Genomic DNA, 24,493 nt, shown 5'->3' on the forward strand with positions numbered 1-24,493 from the left:
ACGAAATTGGGTCATTTGCAGAGACGTGGATGGACCTAGAGACTGTCGTACAGAGTGAAGTAAGTCAGAAAGAGAACAACGAATATCGTATATTAATTCATATATGTGGAACCTAGAAAAATGGTACAGATGAACCTGTCTGCAGGGCAGAAATAGAGACACAGATGTAGAGAACAAACGTATGGACACCAAGGGGGGAAAGTGGCAGGGGGGGTGGTGGTGGGATGAATTGGGAGATTGGGATTGACATGTATACGCTCACGTGTATAAAATGGATAACTAATAAGAACTTACTGTATAAAAAAATAAATTGAATTAAAAATTTAAAAAAAAGAATTTAGCACTACTCCAGCTTAAAATGCATTTGTAATGAATTTACAGATATGCATGCAATTAACCAATTATTAACAATGAGCTCAAGTTGTAAGAAACATTTATATGCAAAGCACTCTGATTAGTCCTTTAAATGAAAGGTATTTTTAAATTAGATGTGTTTAATCATGAGGAAGTGAAGCTAACACTACACTTCTGGTGCTAGAAGCAGGATTTCTTGACCTCAGCACTACTGCTATGCCAGAGCTACATACATCAGTTGTACCTCATGCTCCCCAGTCATGACCATGAAAAATGTCTCCAGATGTTGGCAAATGTCCCATGGGGAGAAGATTCACCAATGGTGGAAAACCACTATTTTGTAGAAAGTGAAGCAACATCTTTTGTCCACTCTGCTATAGGTAAGGGATAAAATCCTCCCACTTTCACATGCATTCATGGAAAGACACCTACCTGATAACTATACAAGTTCAGTTCATGAACCTGACATCAGAGAATTAGCTTGTATGGTATTTTATCATCACCTTTGAATCCTTCACTAGAAATACACTTTTGAAGCAATTTGTAAAATATACACACTATAGAGTAAAGCGGATACAGCCCTACCCTCTAAGAGGCTAAACTCTCATAAGTTCCTTTTTCCATTACTTGATCTAAGCATAGATAAAATATTTTATAATAGTAATTTTAATGTCATAATTTCTGGTTCTCCCTTTACAGAATAAAACTATACATGCATTACAGGTACCTTTATTCATCATATTTGGCCAAAGTTCTGAACTTCCTATTCTAGAACACAGAGTAATAATTATTGAGCAAACATGTATTGAGCAACTACTATGTAAATAGTATGGGGATATTTGGGAGCATCGGTGATATGAAGGTGAATACGGTACATTCTCTGCATTTTGGAAGTTAAAAGATATAATAGGGCTTCCCTGGTGGCACAGTGGTTGAGTGTCCGCCTGCCGATGCAGGGGACACAGTTTCATGCCCCGGTCCGGGAAGATCCCACATGCCGTGGAGCGGCTGGTCCTGTGAGCCATGGCCGCTGAGCCTATGCGTCCAGAGCCTGTGCTCTGCAACGGGAGAGGCCACAACAGTGAGAGGCCCGCGTACCACAAAAAAAAAAAAAAAAAAGTGCACTTAAAAGCAAGGATTATGGGAAAAAAAAAACCAACAATGATTATGCAGAAGCCTCCAAAAGTTTTCAAAATTCCGAAATAGCTTCACTGCAAGATTAACTGTAAAAGGCTAATGAAAAACAAGAAATAAAAGGTGCCTAAAACAACAGATGGTAAGACTGACATGTAAGACTGACATCATTTCAATGGTTCCTCTCTATCCTCCTTTATTTGGGTACTATGCATTTTAAAATAAGACCACCTGAGACTACAGGAGATCCTATTTCGATATCTTTTACTCTTAGATCAAAGGCCAATCTAAGGGTCATAGTTAATTTCTTAAACCCAGCAAGGATCCTCAAAAGTTTTTGTAAATGGATTACTTCCTAAAATTCATGAATAAATAAAAAGATGAAAAATAAAATGGGAGGCCACCAGTCTGACTGAACTTCGATCACGGCTGATTAACAGTGCCTGCCAAGAATCTTTTTTTCTTTTTTTTTTTTTTTGGCCTTCTTCTAAGGTAGATGTACCCAGATGGAAAGAAATATTTCAATAATACATGAATTGAGTGTGTCAGTCTTTTTGCCAATTCCAAAACCTCCCCTATTTATCTCCAGATACTTGTAGATATTGGGACCTTAGAAACAGAAATGTCCCACAAATATGGCCTCCAAAACTCCATGTTGGAGGAATCTTGAATACCTTCACTGTGCCTTTGTGATATAGATTTTCTACCTCCATCTTCTCTAGGATTTAAGAACCATTCTTTGAAGTGCAAATGTTTCTCACCAGAAGGGAAAAAAGGAAGCACTTGGAAATTGGGCCAAAGAGAAGTCTCACAAATCTTCTCAACAGATATTAGAAACTATACGGTCGCTGGGTCTTTGTGTCTGTCTGTCTGTCCATATATATGTATGTTGCAGATAGGTGGTATTTTTCTACCTCTAGATGGTATTACCAAAATTAATTTGTAATGAAGTTCTATTTAACCGGGTTGAAAGTCAAGCATTTGTAAGGACTATTTTAAAACTCTCATCAGAAATATAGAAACTAACCCAAATGATTATTTCAACTTCATGCGATCTAAGATCATCCTTAGTAAATAAAAGCCAGTTTACTTTGTTGGTTTACTAAAACAGACATGTCCTTAGAGTTATCAGCATTCAATATAATAATTTTATTCTACCTAGGCTTACAAATTTGTCAGCAAGAAAAATAACTCAGTATGATGAAGTTTTCGTAGGTAATCTAAACCTAATTTGGGGGATCAAATGACTCAGATAGATGTAATTGGGATAAGAGATATTGGAAAACTTTTTAGTAATAATTACATTTTACAGCATATGTACTTAAAAAACAGCTCCCCAAATGCTTTTTGTTAACTTAGAGATTTGCTAAGTTAAATGATGAGAATTCCTTGAGTATCTAGGGTATTTCCAAATAAGAAAAAAAATACTGAAACATTAATGAACACAGGTTTTTCCACTTTGGGCTTCTTATACAGAAATACTAAAGATAAATTTGGTTCTATTAGTAAACACGTTTAGTGCCATGCTAAGAAATTTAGATGTCTCTAGAGATTATAAAAAACATTTATTATTTTGTCAATATAAAAAGTGGTAGTTTAAGAGAAAGTCCATGATTCTTTACTTCCTAAATTCTCACTAGAAATTAAAGTTTCTAAGGGTTAAGAATTCTAATGTAATTAAAGCTACTAAAAACAAAAGAAGGAAACATCTCCTTATGCAAGAAAAGTAGGACGTGTTTTTAAATAAGGAAAAGGATGAGAAATAAAGATGCATTTGTGTTTCGGGAAATGAGAGTAATTTTGTTTAAACTAGAACTTCTGCACATAAAGGACAAACTAAAAGTATATAAAAGGTTGAAGAGAGAAAGAGAATTTTTCCTTGTGTAATCAGGCAAAAATTAAATTATTATTATAAGGGGCTTTTAATTAAGCTTTAATATCAACAGTGTACTTCTGCAAAACAACAGTGTACTTAATGCAAAAAGCTTTAATATCAACAGTGTACTTATGCAAAACTAGAACTTAATTTTCTTTCAACTGCTAAATAGGTAACTATTGTTTCATATCTATCCGTGATCCTATTCAGTCAAATGTCCAAACCTTTTGATATCTTTGACAAACTTCCCCAAAGCAAATTCTAAAAATAAAGTCTTTATGACCCTGAAGAAACTGGGATTTTTCCAGAGAACCCCTGGAACATTCCAAAAGATGTGTTAAGCTAATTAGGCTAACTGATATGTTCAAGTACATGGGAAACATTGTCAAATGAGAAGCTGTGATGTTGTGTCTGTTTAGGAATATGTGAAATTATGTGAAATTCCTAGAAATCTGATATGTCCTGGCATTAACTGTTGCTAGTCATCAAAATTGATGCTCACACTAAGAGGACTGAACCTGAGAATCAAGGAAGTACCCTAGCTGACTTTCAAATAAAGGCAGCAACAACAGAATCTATAAAGATTGTGGCACATGTGGATAAAGTCCATTCTACTTCTGCAAAAAATAACCTCTCACTGCCAGACTTTTGCCGTCCTGATGTCCTTGTGACATGGCAACAGTCTGCTCCTGAATCAGAGAAATTAAGATGGGTAAACAACGGCTGTAAATGAGACAGACAGCTGGGGCTACGGGGAAGAAAACCCAAGACAGCTGCTTGGTTATTCCTGGCTCTCTGGCAAACTCCAATTTAGGGCTTTGCATTTCTTCACCCATCATGGTGCATTTACGCAAAACTATTTTCATACTTAGAGGCCTTAGACCTCCTCCCTCTGGACCCCTTGAACACACACAGTGGGACTTTTTTCAACTGCCACTTAGTATGAGTTGTCAGTATGTTCTTATTGTATGTATGTTTTCCAGGAGGGTCAAAGCCATCCCCTCTCACAGGCTGGTGCCCTCACAGTGGCAAAGAAACTGTTAGAAAATGCTTCCCACTTGAGGTACACCTTCCACAATCTTCAGTGATCAAGACACCCCTTCACTGGGCAAATCATACCACTCTTAATGAAAACCTTGCAAACTTCTTGGAATTCTCACTGTCCCTATCACCCTCAATCACGATTGAGAGAACAAATGGGAAAACTGGATTCAAGCAGAACAAGTATTATTTACATGGAACTACATAAACTGAGGAGGACGCTCTAATGTTTTGTTTTTCCAGATTTAAGGAGACCTTTTCTCTTAAGCTATCTATGACATACAGCAACTTGGTAAAGTATACCTTTGTGAACAAAGATGAAACATTTTCTTTTTCTCCTTACCTGATCCCTCCAGAATTCAGAAACGCTCTGTAAATATTCTTATTTTCATGACAATATATTTGTCTGCATAAGTTCAGTAAGAATCTGTTCTCCTAGTAACAGGACGCAATGGGAAACAGTGGCTATATCACCATGGCTTTGATTGCAATGTCATATTTGAGAGAGATGATCATAGACTCAGATATGACTAGACAGCTTCAAGCAACTGCTTGGAAAAAATGAACCTGGTACCTTGCTTACAAGGTTTCAGCAAAGGTGTCTTAAAAAATACTTTATAGGGCTTCCCTGGTGGCGCAGTGGTTGAGAGTCCGCCTGCCGATGCAGGGGACACGGGTTCGTGCCCTGGTCCAGGAAGATCCCACATGCCGCGGAGCGGCTGGGCCCGTGAGCCATGGCCGCTGAGCCTGCGCGTCTGGAGCCTGTGCTCCGCAACGGGAGGGGCCACAACAGTGAGAGGCCCGCGTACCGGAAAAAAAATAATAATAGTAATAATTTATATGGTCAATCATTACTCTTGCTTTACTTTCATAAATAACTAGGCCAAGTCATATATAAACAAATTAATTATACTGTGATTATATTTGGTGAAAAATGGGGGTAACTGTAGAGAGAAAAATTAAGTTTGCAGCTTTGTAGATATTAGATTCTAGTCCTGTTAACTATCTGTGAGGTTTTGTTAGATACCTGCAAACTTGGATCTTGAATTCTTTTAGTTGCCTCAAATATCTGGCTATGACTCACCAAACTAATGTTTCCAATTTTCTCCTACACTTCTGATCTGGAATCACTAAGAACAAAGGCAGACCTACAGCTCCACCAAGGACCTTGAGGGAAAGGACCTCACCAAGTACTCCTGACCACTGACATTGCTGCAAAACTAGAAAGTATCGATACACATCTCACAGTTCAGGAAGACTCCACCTGACACCTGGTCCTATACAAATGCTAGAGACCACTGAATCAAACTGAGGAGTAGAGAAGTAGCTGACAAGAATGTAGGTAGATTGCTTGCGCTCAAGATGCTAGATCAAAACTTCCTCCTTTAGGTAAACATGAAACACTTCCTTCTTTTCTTTCTTTCCTTCATTCTGTCTTTGTCCCGGGAAGATAATGCTGTCATTTCTATCTTCCAGGCATTGCTAAGGGGGTGGGGGGGTAACCTCTAGAATTTAGGTTGCCTCTTTATTGCAGGCTAGGATACTGTCTTTTCATATGTGCTAAAAACCTGACTGACCCCTGGCTGGAATGGGTAAACAAAGCAGTCGCTGTGAATGAATCCATTCATCGTACCTCCTAACAGGAATGGGTTGTGCCCTGACAGGTCTCGTGTTTGTCTATGGTGGCTGTCATCCTCCTTGGGCCTATGAATGCCTAGATGGCTGGCTCCAAGCTGGGCTATGCCTCTTAGGCTATCTAACTGTGTCCCTAAGGGTTCCAGAAAGGGCCTACCAGGAGGCATTCATGCTTCAAGAGCTGCTTCCTTTGGCAGGGCTCTACTTCCCTGGTTAGGAGTGAACACACATGAGAATATGATCAGGAACATTTCCTTAACTCTTGGAGACATTGCAGATTCCTTTACAAAGATACTAGCTGTTCAACAAAACCCTTGGACTCTCACACCAAGCTTGTTTATGATAATAGGATAGCTCTTGATCATCTTCTGGATGAGCAAAGAGGTGTCTGTGCTGCACTGTACTTGCTGTACCTGGATCGACACTTCTGGGGAAGTTGAAACTCAGTTATGTAAAATCAATGAGTAAACCACTTGGCTTAAAAGGGTGTCTCCTTCAGCAGGGTCTTTCTTTGATTGATTTAGATCTTGGGGACCATGGCTCTGAAGTACACTCCAAACACTGGGAACTATTCTGCTTATAATTATCATAGTAGTCTCGCTGGTGCATTGTATCCTCTCAAAAGTTTCAGATGCTGGTTTGCAGCCACTGACCAGTAGGAAAATGATTTCCCTAAGATGAGAACATCAGAAAAGAAGCAACAAGAATGACCAACTTAAAAATTGTGGATCTGAATAAAAACCATACGATCATCTCAATAGATGCAAAAAAAACATTGGACAAAATTCAACACCCATTTATGATAAAAACTCTCCAGAAAGTGGGCATAGAAGGAACCTACCTCAAAATAATGAAGGCCATATACAACAAACCCAGAGCAAACATCATTCCCAATGGTGAAAAACTGAAAGCATTTCCTCTGAGATCAGGAACAAGACAAGGATGTTCGCTCTTGCCACTATTATTCAACATAGATTTGCAAGTCCTAGCCATGGCAATCAGAAAAGAAAAGAAATAAAAGGAATACAAATTGGAAAAGAAGAAGTAAAGCTGTCACTGTTTGCAGATGACATGATACTATACATAGAGAATCTGAAAGATGCCATCAGAAAACTACTAGGGCTAATCACTGAATTTGGTAAAGTTGCAGGGTACAAAATTAATGCACAGAAATCTCTTGCATTCCTATACACTAACAATGAAAGATCAAAAAGAGAAATTAAGGAAACAATCCCATTCACCCCTGCAACAGAAAGAATAAAACACCTAGGAATAAACCTACCTAAGGAGGTAAAAGACCTGTACTCAGAAAACTATAAGACACTGATGAAAGAAATCAAAGATGACACAAACAGATGGGGAGAAATACCATATTCTTGGATTGGAAGAATCAATATTGTGAAAATGACTATACTACCCAAAGCAATCTACAGATTCAATGCAATCTCTATCAAATTACCAATGGCATTTTTTATAGAACTAGAACAAAAAAATCTTAAAATTTGTATGGAGACACAAAAGACCCCGAATAGCCAAAGCAATCTTGAGGGAATAAAATGGAGCTGGAGGAATCAGACTCCCTGACTTCAGACTATACTACAAAGCTACAGTCATCAAGACTATATGGTACTGGCACAAAAACAGAAATATAGATCAATGGACAGGATAGAAAGCCCAGAGATAAACCCACGCACCTATGGTCAACTAATAAGGGAGGCAAGGATATACAATGGAGAAACGACAGTCTCTTCAATGAGTGGTGCTGGGAAAACTGGACAGCTATATGTAAAAGAATGAAATTAGAACACTCCCTAACACCATACAAAAAAATAAACTCAAAATTGATTAAAGACCCAAATGTAAGACCGGCCACTATAAAACTCTTAGAGAAAAACATAGGAAGAACACTCTTTAACATAAATCACAGCAAGTTCTTTTTTGACCCACCTCCTAGAGTAATGGAAATAAACCCAAAAATAAACAAATGGGACTTAATGAAACTTAAAAGCTTTTGCACAGCAAAGGAAACTACAAACAAGATGAAAAGACAACCCTCAGAAAGGGAGAAAACATTTGCAAATGAATCAACAGACAAAGGATTAATCTCCAAAATATATAAAGAGCTCATGCAGCTCTGTATTAAAAAAACAAACAACCCAATCCAAAAATAGGCAGAAGACCTAAATAGACATTTCTCCAAAGAAGACATACAGATGGCCAAGAAGCACATGAAAAGCTGCTCAACATCACTAATTATTAGAGAAATGCAAATCAGAACTACAATGAGGTATCACCTCACACCAGTTAGAATGGGCATCATCAGAAAATCTACAAACAACAAATGCTGGAGAGGATGTGGAGAAAAGGGGACCCTCGTGCACTGTTGGTGGGAATGTAAATTGATACAGCCACTATGGAGAACAGTATGGAGATTACTTAAAAAACTAAAAATAGAATTACCATATGACCTAGCAATCCCACTACTGGACATATGCCCAGAGAAAACCATAATTCAAAAAGAGTCATGTACCACAATGACCATTGCACCATTATTTACAATAGCCAGGACATGGAAGCAACCTAAGTGTTCATCGACAGACGAATGGATAAAGAAGATGTGGCACATATATACAATGGAATATTACTCAGCCATAAAAAGGAATGAAATTGAGTTATTTGTAGTGAGGTGGATGGACCTAGAGTCTGTCATACAAAGTGAAGTAAGTCAGAAAGAGAAAAATAAACATCGTATGTTAATGCATATATGTGAAATCTAGAAAAATGGTACAGATGAACCGGTTTGCAAGGCAGAAATAGAGTCACATATGTAGAGAACAAATATATGGACACCAAGGGGGGAAAGTGGGAGGGGGCTGTAGTGGTGTGAATTGGGAGATTTGGATTGACATATATATAGTAATATGTATAAAATAGATAAGTAATAAAAAAAAAACAAGGTCCTACTGTATAGCACAGGGAACTATATTCAATATTCTGTGATAAACCATAATGGAAAAGAATATGAAAAATAATGTATATATATGTATAACTGAATCACTGTGCTGTACAACAGAAATTAACACAACATTGTAAATCAACTATACTTTGATTAAAAAAAGGACTGAATGCACAAAAAAAAAGAAAGAAAAGATATACACACCCCAGTGTTCATAGCAGCATTATTTACAATAGCCCAGATATGGAAACAATCTAAGTTTTCATCAACAGACGAATGGATAAAGAAGATGTGGTATAAAAGGGGAAACATGGCAGAGAGGGATAAATTAGGAGCTTGGGATTAACATACACACACTACCACATATAAAAGAGATAACCAACAAGGACCTACTATATAGCACAGGGAACTATACTCAATATTTTCTAATAACCTATATGGCAAATGAATCTAAAAAAGAATGAATATATGTGTATGTATAACTGAATCACTATGCTGTACACCTGAAACTAACACAACATTGTACATCAACTATACTCCAATAAAATTTTTAAAAAAAGAAAAAAAAATTGTGGATCTGAAATTCTGGCCTGTGAATATCACCAGGGTTTAGCAAAAACATCATGACCTATGATTATCCCACCAAAGATCGGCAAAGCTGCAAAGCAATAGCTGAGAGTAATGCTAACGCCTTAAATTTTGATCATATTTCTCAGCTAGGCTGATATCCAATCAAAATGGGATAATTGTTAAAGAGAAAAAACACAGTCCCAAAATGGTGTTACATGTGCAAACTTGGTAGCAAACGTAGATTTAATACCTAACCTAACTGCCGTTCAACCTTCTCCAGAAATGTACCAGTCTAGAATTTGCGGGTCTGCACCAGTGAGGTACTTTGCCATACAGGCCCTCTGCAAGCCCTGAGGAAGAAGGGAAAATATGCATGATCAACCCTAATATCACCCTTCCCACAAAAAAAGGAAGTCCTGGCTTCAAAATCCTTTCTTTTCTTTTGTTAATAGCTCGCTTACCCCATCCTTCTTCCTATGTAAACCTTCCATTTTGTACAACCCCTCGGGGCATCCTTCTAGTTGCTAGAGGGGATGCTGCCCAATTCATGAATCACCTAACAAAGCCAATTAGATTCTCAAATTTACTAGGTTGAATTTTTTAACAATACTCAAATATTGTATCTCTCTCTCTCTCTTCCCATTTTTATGTTGGTTATTTATGTCAATTATATCAATTTTTTGTGACAATATTGTCCATTTTCATTGACCTAAAACCACTGAATCTTTCAAATTCTTCACTATCCTTTACTCTGTATATAAATGTAGCTAAACATTCTGATTTTTCCATAACATGCCTTTTATGCATATTCCTTGTAATCCATTCCTTAAGTCGCTACTGTGGTACAGGCCTTCAAAACCCTTTGCGGTGTAATTACAAAGCCTTAGTGACTCCCAACCCAATCTTCCTACTTTCAGTTCCTACTTTCAATATCTTAAGAGGTTAATCATCTTATAAACGTACTGAGTTTAATTGAGTATAATAGATTTTTAATTCTCATTCTTCATGTGTCTGGGTTAAAAGATTGCTTTGTGTCCCACCATGTGAATCCTTCAAAACATGGTTGGCCTAAAAGAATCACCTGTTTTGCAACTTCTGAATCTGCAGTCAGCCCTTGGTGTATGAAGGGCTTTGGTTCCAGGACCCGCATTCGGATGCCAAAGTCCATGGATGCTCAAGTCCCTTATAAAATGGCATAGTACAATCGGCCCTCTATATCCACTGGTTAAACCAATGCCTAATCTGTGGATTCAAACAGCCACGGATTGAAATTTGATCTGCAGTTGGTTGAATCCTTGGATATAAAACTCATAGAAATGGATGGCCACCTGCATACTTACTGAAAAATATCTGCATATAAGTGGCCCCATGCAGTTCAAACCCATGTTGTTCAGGGGTCAGCTATATTCAAATCCAGAGCAAAGGTGTGTCTGAATTTTGATGCTCCTCTCTTAATTTTTAGGGCGTCTCTAAAGTGGGGGGCTCCTTCACGTCTTGCTGCTACTAGAGGAATGTTGAAGCTTCTGTTTTCTTTAGAAATGCAAATTAAAATGTAAAAACATAACCTCCTTTTGATACAATCCTAAGATTGCCCCCGGGCCAAACAGAAATGAATACCTTGACCTTAGTAACCTGAGAGCTAAGGGAAGCCAGGAGATTCACATCTATCTGAAGATACTGAATTCTGGTTCTGAACAAGAGAAGGATAATCCTATTACATTTACACAGTTTGCAGTAGACTTTGAAATTCATATTAACATTCCTGAAGGGGAAGATAGTTCTGTAACTAAGAGCCATGCAGTCAGAAGAGAAAATTATTGCTCCTAGTTTAGCAAATAACTGCATTCCTCAAACGAAAAAAAAAAAAAAAACCCTTCCCATCCCCACTCCTCATCAGAGAAATACCTGCTGGTGATGTGGGTAGCGGGGAGGCAGACAGAGGAGTTACTCTGTGGTTTGCATTATAACTTACTATGTTAAAAACGGAGAGGCTGGCATGAGACAACATCTCTGAACCTTAGTTCACATTATGTCACTAAAGCATCATGCCTTAGGTCACTCACTTCCTTTAATATTTATTCTAATTGATTGCCAATTTTTGAAAAATGTACAGATTTTACCTGCAGCAACCATGAAAGCCACGAAGCTAATCCTACCCTAAAACATGCAAAGGAGATGAAAAATAACTCTCAGAATCATTATTCACTTATTAAAATGCAATCTGTGCTATAAGTCCCACACTTTACTCTCTAAACCAATGCCTATGGTATTGTAAAACCTATTCTTTTGTTAAAATCTAAGGATATTTTCACTTAGAGAGTTGCCCTACGTTGTTAATTTAATTTCTACACTCTAACCTGATCTTTCTTTTATTTTCACACTTTAAAAAATTATATTTAGAAGAGATTTTTTAAAGTTCCTTAAAATATTTATAATGAATCATTTTGGTATCAGGGACTGACTAATAAGATAAATTAGCAAAGAATATTATGTCCTCCAATTGGTTTTTCAAATGTTTAAGTCAGAACTGGTTAGAAATCCCTCCAAAAATGATATTTGATACAAAGAATAATGGGGTCTGATCTTTTTTCCTATGAGATGAGCACTCAGTTATCAAAAATGAAAACACAAAAGTTATTGATAATAGTGTTTCTCATTGCCTAGATTGTAAACCCTAGCACTTTGATTTGGGGTCACAAATGGTGTCATGCACTCCCTTCTTGAAATAGACTGGAAAGATATCACCAAATATATTTGCTCATTTAAGAAACAGTTACAGGGCTTTCCTGGTGGCAGAGTGGGTAAGAATCCGCCTGCCAAGGTGGCATACACGGGTTCGAGCCCTGGTCCAGGAAGATCTCACATGCGCAGAGCAACTAAGCCCGTGTGCCACAACTACTGGGCCTGCGCTCCAGAGCCTACAAGCCACAACTACTGAGCTCGCGGGCCACAACTACTGAAGCCTGCATGCCTAGAACCCATGCTCTGCAACAAGAGAAGCCACCACAGTGAGAAGCCCGTGCACCGCAATGAAGAGTAGCCCCTGCTTGCTGCAACTAGAGAAAGCCCGCGGCCTGCAACGAAGACCCAATGCAGCCATAAATAAATAAATAAATAAATAAATAAATAAATAAATAAATAAATAAAAATTTATTAAAAGAAAGAAAGGAACAGTTACATTTATGGACGGAGTTCTGGAGGTAGCTAGAGTTACTCCTGATTCTCCGGGAAATGCCCACAGTTCATAGCTATGTAACTCATTTTTGTTCAAATCTTGAAGCAAATGGAAGAAGTTACCTTTCCCCTCTCCCTCCCTCACCAAATATGGAGATGACAGTGACTGTCTTTGTCTTAGACTATTGCTCAGTCTAGTTGAATCCTGTATGGTTTTTTCCCTCTCTGAATCCACTGAAATGACTTCTTGCTGGATCTATGTAGATGAATATGACAGAAAATAAACTTGTGCAACTTCTAAGGTTAAATGACTATGACTGCCTCCATGTGGAGAATAAAAAGTCCAATCATCCAGACTCTTAAAATGCAAGGATACGGGCTTCCCTAGTGGTGCGGTGGTTGAGAGTCCGCCTGCCAACGCAGGGGATACGGGTTCGTGCCCCGGGCCGGGAAGATCCCACATGCCGCGGAGTGGCTGGGCCCGTGGGCCATGGATGCTGGGCCTGTGCGTCCGGAGCCTGTTGCTCCGCAGCGGGAGAGGCCACAACGGTGAGAGGCCCGCGTACCGCAAAAAAAAAAAAAAAAAAAAGCAAAGATACTTGTAAACTTAACTTCTTCCTATTTCTAACTCCCTGCCTTTTAAAAATAAAAGTAATCCAGAACTTATTCTGAAAGTGGATGACTTTGCCCAATTTTTTTTTTTTTCTGGAAGAGCACCTTTTAAAGAGATCTCTTGATTAAGAGGTACAGACTGCCACCAATAACGTAAATAAGTCATGGGGATGTAATGTACACATAGGGAATACAGTCAATAATATTGTAACAACTTTGTATGGTGATGGATGGTAACTGGTCTTATTGCTGTGATCATTTCATAAAAATGTGATCTGATAAAAATATCAGATCACTATGTTGTACACCTGAGACATACAATACTGTATGTTAATTAACATACAATACTGTATGTTAATTAAAAGATATGTATGTAAAATTAAAAGATAAAGCGATCGTTTGAATGAAAAGAAACACACAGATTCCATCAAAACTATTCTGGAAGAAGTCTGTGCCTCTCACTGTAACAAAAACCAATTTAAGGAAGAACAAAAAGATTTGACAGAAGATTTGAGATCTTCCTCCTTTGCTCCACATAAACATTGTTCAGTGAGAACAAACTAAAAAAAGAATGCAGGTACTTCCTGGAAGTCAAGGATATCTAAGGCAGCACAATTTTGGTCTCCGGCACCTACTCTGTAACCATTACAGTGTCATAGATGTCAAGTCTCTCCGCTAGGATAGAGTATATGCATAAACTTTTGAATGAGAGGAAAGCACTACCCTAAAGAAAATTACTGGCAAGTCCATTAAGCCAGTTTTAAAGTAGCCACTGTTGAGTAGCAAAACAAGAATCAGATCATATCCATAGACAAATTCACTCCCCCGGCATCCTCACTTTGTCTTGTTTTAGTACTGACAGTCTACCCTATGAAGGGCAGCTACATCAAAGTATGTTGCAATATTTAAGTTTCTTCCTCTTATATTTTCATTTGCCATAGAAGCTGAGCTATCATCCCTTCTTAATTCAGATAAAGTACAAGAAGCTGTGCAGAGAGAATACCCAGCTCTCCCTGAAGGATGGTACAGCTAGGACGATGGAACCCAAATTCTCATTTCCTTGAAGATGGTATAAATGCTTAGTGACAGCTGTAATTCTACCTGCCCTTCTGTGTTCTTTTCTTTTTCTTCTTTTTTGATTAGAAAAGTATTAAAGTATTATATAAATGTATTCTTACTGTAAGTCAATTAACCAGGTCAGCAATATAAACACAATGAGATAAAACAAGGAGCACTTCTGTCTGGGGCAGTTTAATGGCTTAGAAATTATAAAAGACCTTTCTAATGAAAAAGGGAAAAAAAAACTGGATCAAATATATATCTTCTAAATGGATTGCTGGGCTGGCCCACAGGAAAGGAACCCATAAAGGACAAAACGAAGTAAGAACTTGGGATGCAAGGTAAGCAAGAGAGACAACCTTTATCCTCAGGGTTTCTATTAAATTTTGGAGAACCAAGTTTCCACTTTCATGACTTCAAGAACTGTTATGGAGAACCTCATAAAATACCCCATACTAGAAGTGATGACCACAAAGGCTGGTCCTTAGCATAAGGGTAGACTGGAAATAGACAGGCCAAGTAACATGTCTTGGCAAGACCACGTACATGTCTACAATTTAACACTGGGTAGTGAGAGGATCAAAATCTCTTGTGAGAATTTATAATCCCAAACTGGCCTGAATTCATGCCTCCCTCTGTGATTTAAAAAATCCTGGGGCTTCCCTGGTGGCGCAGTGGTTGAGAGTCCGCCTGCCGATGCAGGGGACACGGGTTCATGCCCCGGTCCAGGAGGATCCCACATGCCGCGGAGCAGCTGGGCCCGTGAACCATGGCTGCTGAGCCTGCGCGTCCGGAGCCCGGGCTCCTCAATGGGAGAGGCCACAACAGTGAGAGGCCCGCGTACCGCAAAAAAAAAAAAAAAAAAAAAAAAAATCCTGAAATAGAAATTTAAATGGAAAGTGTTTTCAGCTTGTTCGGGCTTCCATGGGACTGAAGGGTGTAAAAGCTGCCTGACCAGAATGCCCAAGCAGGGGGAGGAAGGGACTGAGGGTCTCCTAATTCCTTCTTCAGACTTTCCTTTGATCCTCCTGACTTCAGTATAGCCCCTTGCCTCCACTCTCCTCTGCCTGTTGTCCTAAGTCCACAACCTCTCTGGTTCTAACATCCACAGAGAATAAACCTCCAGGCTCCCACAAAAATAGCAATAGGTCGGAGCCTGACTCTGCAAGGTGAAGGGCTGGGTGTGGAGAGTGTTCACTGCTCTTTAGTCAGACCCTCAAAAGCTCCTGATTTTTCTCCCATCCCCTATACACGCGCGCGCTCACACGCGCACACACACACAGCCCGCACACACACACAGCCCGCACACACACACAGCCTTGCCCACTTCCTTTTGCAGAGGTGGTGCCTTCCCAGAGTTGTCCAGGCCAAATCATCTTGTTTCTCTTCAGCCTCTACACCTTCAACTGCGCCAACACTTAGGCATAATCCTGCTCTGCAAAGTACTTTCCCTATATCTCCATCCACTTTCTACATTATACAGTATGATTGAGGTTACAGATGGCCCTAATTTACTTGAAGGTGAGCTTATTGCGCTCCTTGTTTTTAGGAACAATTTTATAAAGGGGATCTCATTGAAGGTTACTTTTTTGTTACTCTTTCATGTTTTCCATGCTGGTTTTGAAGTAATTCTAGAGAAAAGATGGGAGTAGAAATATCTTGGCTCCACTGTCTTAAAATTGGAGACCCATCCTACTGCTTTAAAAGTGTAAATTTCCCAACAAGTAAACACAAGGAAATCTCTAATGGTGGAGTCTAACTTGGGGAAAACTCAGGTATCTACTTTGCCTACTTTAAAGGATGATCTGGCCTCCAGCCAGAATCCATTTAAAATACTTCTAAGACAGATAGAATAAGTTACCGTTATAGGATAAGATTCCACACAGTTGAGGAGCAATGTCTCTGCAGAATGTACTAAATGGTTTTGCAGTGAAAACAAACCATAATGATACTCTAGTATCACAGAGCATCAGAGTCCAGGTCAACATATAGAGTTAAGTTGTGCCCTGCACAAAGGTACCATTTTTAAAAGACTATTTATGTAGATTTTGCTGATCTAGATATTTTATAGCAACTCTGCAGCAGAAAGCAAGCACAAGTCTTGTAATAACAAGATTATATTATTATAATTTTCTGACATATGGAATTAAAATGTTTTCAGGAAGTGGTCCCTTCTTGTAAATTACAGAATCACTGTATAGCCTCCTAGCAGCCCTGAATCAAACTACCTTGCAAATCAAATTTACATTTGCAAATGTTCCCACAGGGACATCATTTCCAAGGCGTAACTATTATGGACTGAATTCTAACCCCAAAAATTCATATGCTGGAACCCTGACCTCAAATATTAATGTACTTGGAGAAAATAAAGACGGCAGAAGCAGTCTGCTCTAATCTGGAAGGCCAGCAATATACTCTCACTGTCCTTCCTCGAGGGCCTATCAACTTCTAGCCCTATTTCATATATTAGTTTGCAGGGATCTGATCACTTTTCCTTCAACAACATATCACATTGGCCTTTACACTGGTGACTATCTTGATGGGACCTAGTGAGCAAGAAGAAACAACTACCCTGGACTCATTGGTAAGACATCTTCATGTCAGAGAGCGGGAAATAAAAAACTTGAGAAAATTCAGTAGCCTTCGACCCCAGTGACATGTCTAAAGGTCCAGTGGTGTGAGGCATGTTGAGATATCCCTTTTAAGGAGAAGACAGGTTGTTACATCTGGCCCCTCCTACAACCAAAATAAAGACACAACATCTATCGTGCCTCTTCGGATTCCAGGCAACATAGTCCTCATTTGGGTGTGTATTCACTCTAGCCCATTTGCCAGGGGATCTGAAAAGCTGCTAGTTTTGAGTGGGATCCAGAAAAGAAAAGGCTCTGTAACAGCTCCAGACTGCTCTGCCTGCCACTTGGGGCACAGGATCCAGCATATTCAATGGTGCTTGAAGTGTCAGTGGCAGACAGGGATGCTGCCTGGAGCCCTTGGCGGGTTCCTATAGGTCAATTGCAGTTTAGGTCCTTAGGATTGTGGAGCAAAGCCCTGCCATCCTCTGCAGGTAGCTTTACTCCATTTGAGGGACAGCTACAGCCTTAGTAGAGGCTGAATGCTTAACCATGGGCCACCAGAGTTACCATGCAAACTCGATATTATCTGACCCTTCAAGCCACAAGGTAGGGCATACACGGCAGCACTCCATCATCAAATGGAAGTGGTATATGTGTGACTGAACCCAAGTAGGCCCTGAAGGCATAATAAGTTACATGAAGAAGTAGCCCAACTGCCCATGGTCCCCACTCCTGCTAAGCTACCTTCTCTCTCCCAGGGAAAATGTTTTCCAGAAGCATCCAATATATGGTGTTTTCCCTCCCATAGCCAGGATTCACAGGCCCAGGGGTCAAGGGTGGGAATGAGAATGGCACAACTTATTATTACCCACAGTGATCCACTAGTAAAATGTTTGCTTTCTTTTCCTCTGCAGTCTTATGCTCTGCTACCCTATAAGCCCTTATTTCCAAAGGGAGGAATGCTTCCACTAAAAACACAGCAATGATTCCATTGAACTAGAAGTTAAAACTGCCACCCGCCCACACTGGGCTTCTTATGCCTGTGAATCAACAAAGAAGGGAGTTACTGTGCTCGCTGGGATGACTGATCCTGATTAATACAATAACCTATCCAACAGGAAGAAAAACAATTCTCAATATGCCTTTTAGTTGAATTATGAGACCAGCGATATACAGTTGGTCCTACAAGGTCTGATTTTGCTACATACATCCCTTTAGTAACAGAGTGATCACATTTTTAAGAATAAAGCACTTCTTCTCATTCCGCACTTTGGTCTGAGTGCTCCCTGGATGCAAACTGTCTTTTTGGTGTGTGCACAATAAACTTCTACTAATTAAAAAAAAGAATAAGTAAAATGAAAAAAAAAGAATAAAGCACTTTTTATCAAACCTCAAAGCATTGGCATCTAGATTATGAATGAAACAAAACAGTGAGCAATCTGATGAGTTTCTGAGTGGTTTTCAGAGATTTCAAAATGCCACACCTTCTAGACATTGATGATAAACGGCAATTTTACTCAGATCCAGAAGCCTATTCACAGCATCTTCCAGAAATTTTAATAGTTCCTTTCTATGTATATTACATATAAAACATACTCTAAGTATGTGTATAACAACCAGGTTTAAGTCATGATTATTATGATTAGTTAATTCATTCAACAAATATTTAATGAGCAGCTAAAAAGTACAATATGTACTATTGGGTCCAATCTTGACACATCCTTCATTCCTTGACTAATATCCAACATGCACTTGGACCACCAGCACTGGCGTACGCTAATGGCTGAGAACAGATATTTGCTTACATTGCATTAGTCCTTAGGTGCACTAGCTAGTTATGGTTAAAATATCACCAATAACTAATGCCAAACTTAAACTCAAACAGTAATAAATATAAATAATCCAAGCCAATAAGATCACAACTTATTCAAATATAAAAATAGGCAACGGTTTATAAGAGCAACATAATTTTGAATTACATTTGAATAGAGAAACTGTTTTAAAGTTCCCTTACCTCTTGTTTGCACCCCCTTTCCGCAGGCTTCACTGGTGCCCATTATTCCCTGCCTGACAGACTCTGGCACTAAGATACAGGGGCTCCATTTCTGTGGCCTCCACCTGTGATGACAAAGAATAGCAGACTAGAAATTTCACCATGACAAACATACAAAAGAAATATCTGAAACAGGTGAATTTGAAATCCAGAAACATAAAGGTAGTAATTCAATAAAAATGGATTTGACACCAATGTCATAAAAGGGAGCTCTGGTACACACTAGGGATGGTAACAGTCCCTCTGCCCCAGATCCATGGTTAATGCAATAATTCCACTTTTTAAAATGTGGACGTTTTGCACACAAAGTGGCCATAAATAGCATTAGAAGCATAGAACAAATCTAGAAGGCTTAGCTCTTTACGAACTAAAAATTGTTTAAAGAAAAACAGTAAAAGAAAATAAAAGAGAGAAAATCGCTATGTCCCATTGGAGCATTAGAGAATCAAGGTTTGAACACCTGAAAATTTTGGGTGCAAGCTTTCACACTTGATCTTCTGCTTCAAATTTTTCACAAGGTGTTTCCTAGGACTTTGGCGTAGCTCAAATGTCTCAGTAGGTTATAGAGTAAAAGGGAGGTGGGGGGCCATGGGGACTTACCTTATGTGATCGTTCCTCTCAGGGAAGAGGAATGGATCTGTCTCTGAAGAATTACCAATATTTCTTCTCCACAGAGGAAACAGGATCTAAGGAAACCTTCTGGCTTTCTTTTAAGGTGAACAAAACTCTACTTTTATGACCCACAGGACAGACTATGATTTAAGTCCCTAAACCTGTGTCTTCAGAATAGTCCAAAAAACCCAAACTCTAACCACAGATTTTCCTCTTTCACTGGGTATATTTTTACCCTTTTTCACATGGGCCAATACCTCTGAAAACAGATGCTACTTCAAAAAATGAAACAGAAACATGAAGTAAAAATATTACTGACCAGTCTTGCAAGATCAAACAATTCAGAGATCTGTTGCACATCAACATGCATGTAATTAACGCTACTACATTGTATACTTAAAAATGTTTAAGATGGCAATCTCTGCTGTACAGCAAAGTGACTCAGTTTTACACATGTACACATTCTGTTTTTTAATATTCTTTTCCATTATGGATTGGCAAAACATTGTAAATCAACTATACTTCAATTTAAAAAAAAGTGAATTTAGCAAAAAAAAAAGTTTCAGATGGTAAGTTTTATGTTATATGATTTTACCGCAATAAAAAAGAAGTCTCAGCAAAAGAAAAAATAATGTATATCAGAACATGGAGCAGACTTTCTTTGCTCAGGAAAAGTCACTTCAAAGGATTCTCTTAGTCATGTGAATATAGATTCATATAGCGTGTGGAGATCACTTAACATAGCCCGGCTTTAATCTCTGCACTCACCACCACCTCTCCCCCATCTAGACTAGGTGAGTCTCAGGTGTCTTGAACAATTGGAGGTAAGTGAGGCAGTGGTGGTGTTAAGGGAGAGATAACAGACCATCTTTCAGAATCAAGCAAAGTACATTAAAATACAAAAGTAAAAAGTACATATCATTGAACTCATTCAAGTGGCCTCCATAATGAGAATAACTGAAGAGCTAGGGAGAAATCAGGAAACAGGTAAATAGAAAAACCTGTCACATTTAAAGAAATCACCTATTACTTTTAAGTAGTAGAAATTTACTTTGTAGATGCATAGACGCATTAAGCATAGTTCCAAAACACAGAAACTGAAATGGTAGGGGGTTTAATTTAGCTTTTCAACTAGGACATGTCATTCACTCAGATCCCTCAAGTTCACAAAAGACTTTCTAATGTGAGATCAAGGGATTCAATCTAGCTTAGCATGCTAAATAAAAGGAAGACATGTCCAGGACTCTCTTGCTAGACTCTTAGTTTTAGAAGGATAAGCCTGGGCTCAGAGATGTTAAGTGACATGTCTGAGATCGCACTCGTCAGGGCAGGCCAGCTGTCAGTCCTAAAGCCCTCAATGCTAAGCCACAAACTCCTGCGGACACCCCACTGCCAATTCTATACAGGGGCACATCGCCCATGCTGTCTTCCCTTTTGCTTATACTGTCGGCCACTCCAAAATGTGCCTCAATTGCATATTGATTATTTTGAATTAAAGTTACTTTAAAAATGGTTAATGTAAGAAGGACACTCTGACCCTCCCTTCTGTCTCCCTGAAAGCAGGAAATAGATCTCTCCTGTGAAAGGTGCCCTCCCTACATCTGGAGGTGGAAGGACACCCTTATCACCAGAGATAGGGAATTCCGGGCTATATAAACAAACCTGTTACCATTTAAACTTACTACCCCAAGCCCAAACTCTTTCATGTCAAGATTGAGCACCCAAACCCTACGTTTCTTCGTCCTGTCAATTCTTCACAGATTTATCGTTGCTCTGTCTAAAAAGTATAAAAGTTGCCTGTTTTGGCCACTTCTAAGGTACAATTTCTATGGGACCTCCATGCATATGAATTAAAATTTGTTTCATTTTCTCCTGCTAATCTGTCTCATGTCAATTGTATTATTAGGCCAGCCACAAGAACTCAAGAAACGTAGAGGGGGAAATTTCCCCTCTCCGACACTTACTAAATTAACATGGTGGGAAATGCTCAAACTTACAGAAAAATTTCTATAGGCATTTTGATTCTGTTTTAATTTGGTAAACGTGAGAATGTCTCACCTTAATGGAATTAGAAAAAGAAGAATCAGAAGAAAATGATAAAGGTCTACATTAACTTGCCTCCCTAAGAAACCAATGAGGGGAAAGCAAAATCTAAATTGGAAACATATTGCTCAAAATTCAAGGATGTTTGACTAAAGGGCATAGACTCACACTGGCAACTTGGACACATGTTAAACAACACATCAGGAGACATGATACAATCATCCTATCCATGTACAGTGGAACTGATTTCTGGGGAAAATGGCAGGAGGTCACTGATGGAAACTAGTTCAAACATGAGTGACTAAATTGAAGTGCAACACGAGAGTAAAGAGAGTGGACAATAGGAAGGAGAGCCCACTAACAGTTTCCAGGATTTTCTCTGATTATAATAGCACTGGGCTCATAAAATGTCTAAAAATATTTGATTTGGCTAATTTTTTCAATTGGCTACCTTCCCTGAGAGCTTTTCTTGCTGAGCTCAGAAGTCTCCATATTTATATGTGGCACAAAAGGAAGGGTATTGACAGTGTTCCCACAATGGCCCTGTGGATGATGAGCAAAAACTGGTAGTCTGGGCTTGTTCCAGTGTTTTTTTTTTGTTTTTTTTTTTTGTTTTGCGGTACCCAGGCCTCTCACTGTTGTGGCCTAACCCATTGCAGAGCACAGGTTCCGGACGCACAGGCTCAGCGGCCATGGCTCACGGGCCCAGCTGCTCCGTGGCATGTGGGATCCTCCTGGACCGGGGCACGAACCCGTGTCCCCTGCATCGGCAGGCGGACTCTCAACCACTGCGCCACCAGGGAAGCCCGCTAAAGGCATTTTTAAGTGTGCTGATAACAGCACAATTTTTAAGACCATGGTCTTGTTTTCACAAATAAGTAAAACTCAACAGTGATTGAATTTAATCCAGAAGTCCTTTAAAGAAGTGTTTCAATCCAATGTTAAAAGAATGGAAGTTTATGAATAAACACACAAACCTCAGGTGTTGTTTTTATAAACAGTAATCACCAACTTGCCAAGGGGCACATATAGGTAACATATAAAGTTGAAAAGGTACTCATTTTCTTTTCTAAAAACAAAAATTTCTCCATAGGTTAAACTTTTTTCTAAGATTTCTTAAAATGTGTATATGACAAAAATTGCGAACCAGAACCATTTTTGAACTACAATACACAATTATTATAGAAGTACACATTTGTTCTTAGTTCTTGATTAAAGGCTTTAGGATGAGAACAATAGAATGAGGTAAGTTGTGTGTGTGTGTTTGCAAGGACCTCCTTCTGAATCTCTCTGGATCCTGATCCTGAAAATTGATTGCCTGGGTGGCGGAGCTCCAGCAGCTCACTTACAATCAAAACATGATTGTTTCTTTTTTTCTTCCTGTTAATTAGACTTTGATATTCTTTACTTTCAAAATCTATTCCAGATAAGAGGGGAAAAACAGTGAGATATCTGAAGATAAACAATGCTACTACCTCTTTGTATTTCTCACTACAAATATTTCATATAATAATCATGTATTATATGAAAGGAAATGGGTCATGACTTATTCTAAGGTCTAATGATTATTTTAAAAGGTAATTAATTACCGATATATGGGGCACAATGACACATCTTCACACTCTCGCTCTTCAAATAAGGTATCTGGGCATTCTTGGCCTCCGTTGGCTGCTTCTTGGATGATAATCCTGTATCGAGACTGTTTTATTGTGGCATTTCCTGAAGTAAAGAAAAAATAAAATTATAGTGCCCTTCTATGTGGATGCAGAAAATAGTCCAGGGTTAGGGAGCAACTGATAAAAGACAAAAAGAAAGAGAAGAAATAAGAACCTGTGGAAAGACTACTTGGGAAACGAGAATAACAAGCAAAGACCAGGGATTAATACACAATCTTACTTCTATGAGGAAGACACGTCACACTTAATAATTGTAATTTCAAATCTATATGTTCTAACATGCGAAGACTGTTTCCCACTGTCTTAATATATTTTAAATTAATCAGAATCTATATTACGTTTGGCATAAAAGTTCTATGGCATAATCTGAGAAACTTCAGAAATGCTCTTTAATCTCAAAACAACAGCTCAGGGGGCTAATATTTTACTATTAGCGATTCACTCCCTCAGGAGGGACACTTCCTTCTTTAGGCTACTTTTTACTCTGCAAATACTCTTATTAAAATTAATACATTAGTAGCATATTTATTTATAGGTATTAGTTTATTTGATTTCTTATTCCTCATAACCTGAGATAATATGGGTATAACTGGAATTTAGAGAAGAGGCACTAAAATTATGACAGAACGAAACACAGACATATGTCTTGCTGGTGATTCTGCTGAGCTGCAGAAGTGGTAACAGGCGCCTCGATAAACAGACAGCTGATGTTCACTTTAACATGGGAGGGAATTCATTTCATAATCTGTAGATGCCTTCTAGTCAACAGCAACTACCAAAATCAATGATGCTGTTTAGCAGCTACTTCAATTACCGTGTGTAAGATATTGCACTTGATACGCAGATACAAATTCTTGAACTTACAGTTAAACAGAAAGAAGGGGGGGCAGATAGATAAGCAACTACTTATGAGACGTTGTAGAGTAAAAAGCTTCAGACGATGGACACTGTCAGGAGAGTATAGAAGGAAACGTAATCATTTTTAACTCTGGAAATCTAAGGCAGCTCCTTGGAGAGGGCAGATTTTATCCTGGCACTTGAGGGCTAAGTAGAAAAAAAAATTTTTTTTCAGAAAGAGAAGGACAAATACCGCATGATATCACTTTATGTGGAATATAAAATATG

The 24,493-nt window shown here is 38.7% G+C and overlaps 1 protein-coding gene across 1 annotated transcript in view; it reads right to left on the reverse strand.

Annotated features, from left to right (window-relative positions):
* THSD7B (thrombospondin type 1 domain containing 7B) overlaps positions 1-24,493 on the reverse strand; it is a 778,062-nt gene that overhangs the window by 341,358 nt on the left and 412,211 nt on the right. The window contains exons 10-11 of the mRNA XM_060152966.1: positions 23,282-23,411; positions 18,999-19,102 (exon numbers count right to left, since the gene is read on the reverse strand). Coding sequence (XP_060008949.1) covers positions 18,999-19,102; positions 23,282-23,411 — 234 coding nt within the window. The remainder of the gene's footprint in view (positions 1-18,998; positions 19,103-23,281; positions 23,412-24,493) is intronic.

This window comes from Lagenorhynchus albirostris, chromosome 6 (genome assembly GCF_949774975.1).
Source record: "Lagenorhynchus albirostris chromosome 6, mLagAlb1.1, whole genome shotgun sequence".
Taxonomy (NCBI): Eukaryota; Metazoa; Chordata; class Mammalia; order Artiodactyla; family Delphinidae; genus Lagenorhynchus; species Lagenorhynchus albirostris.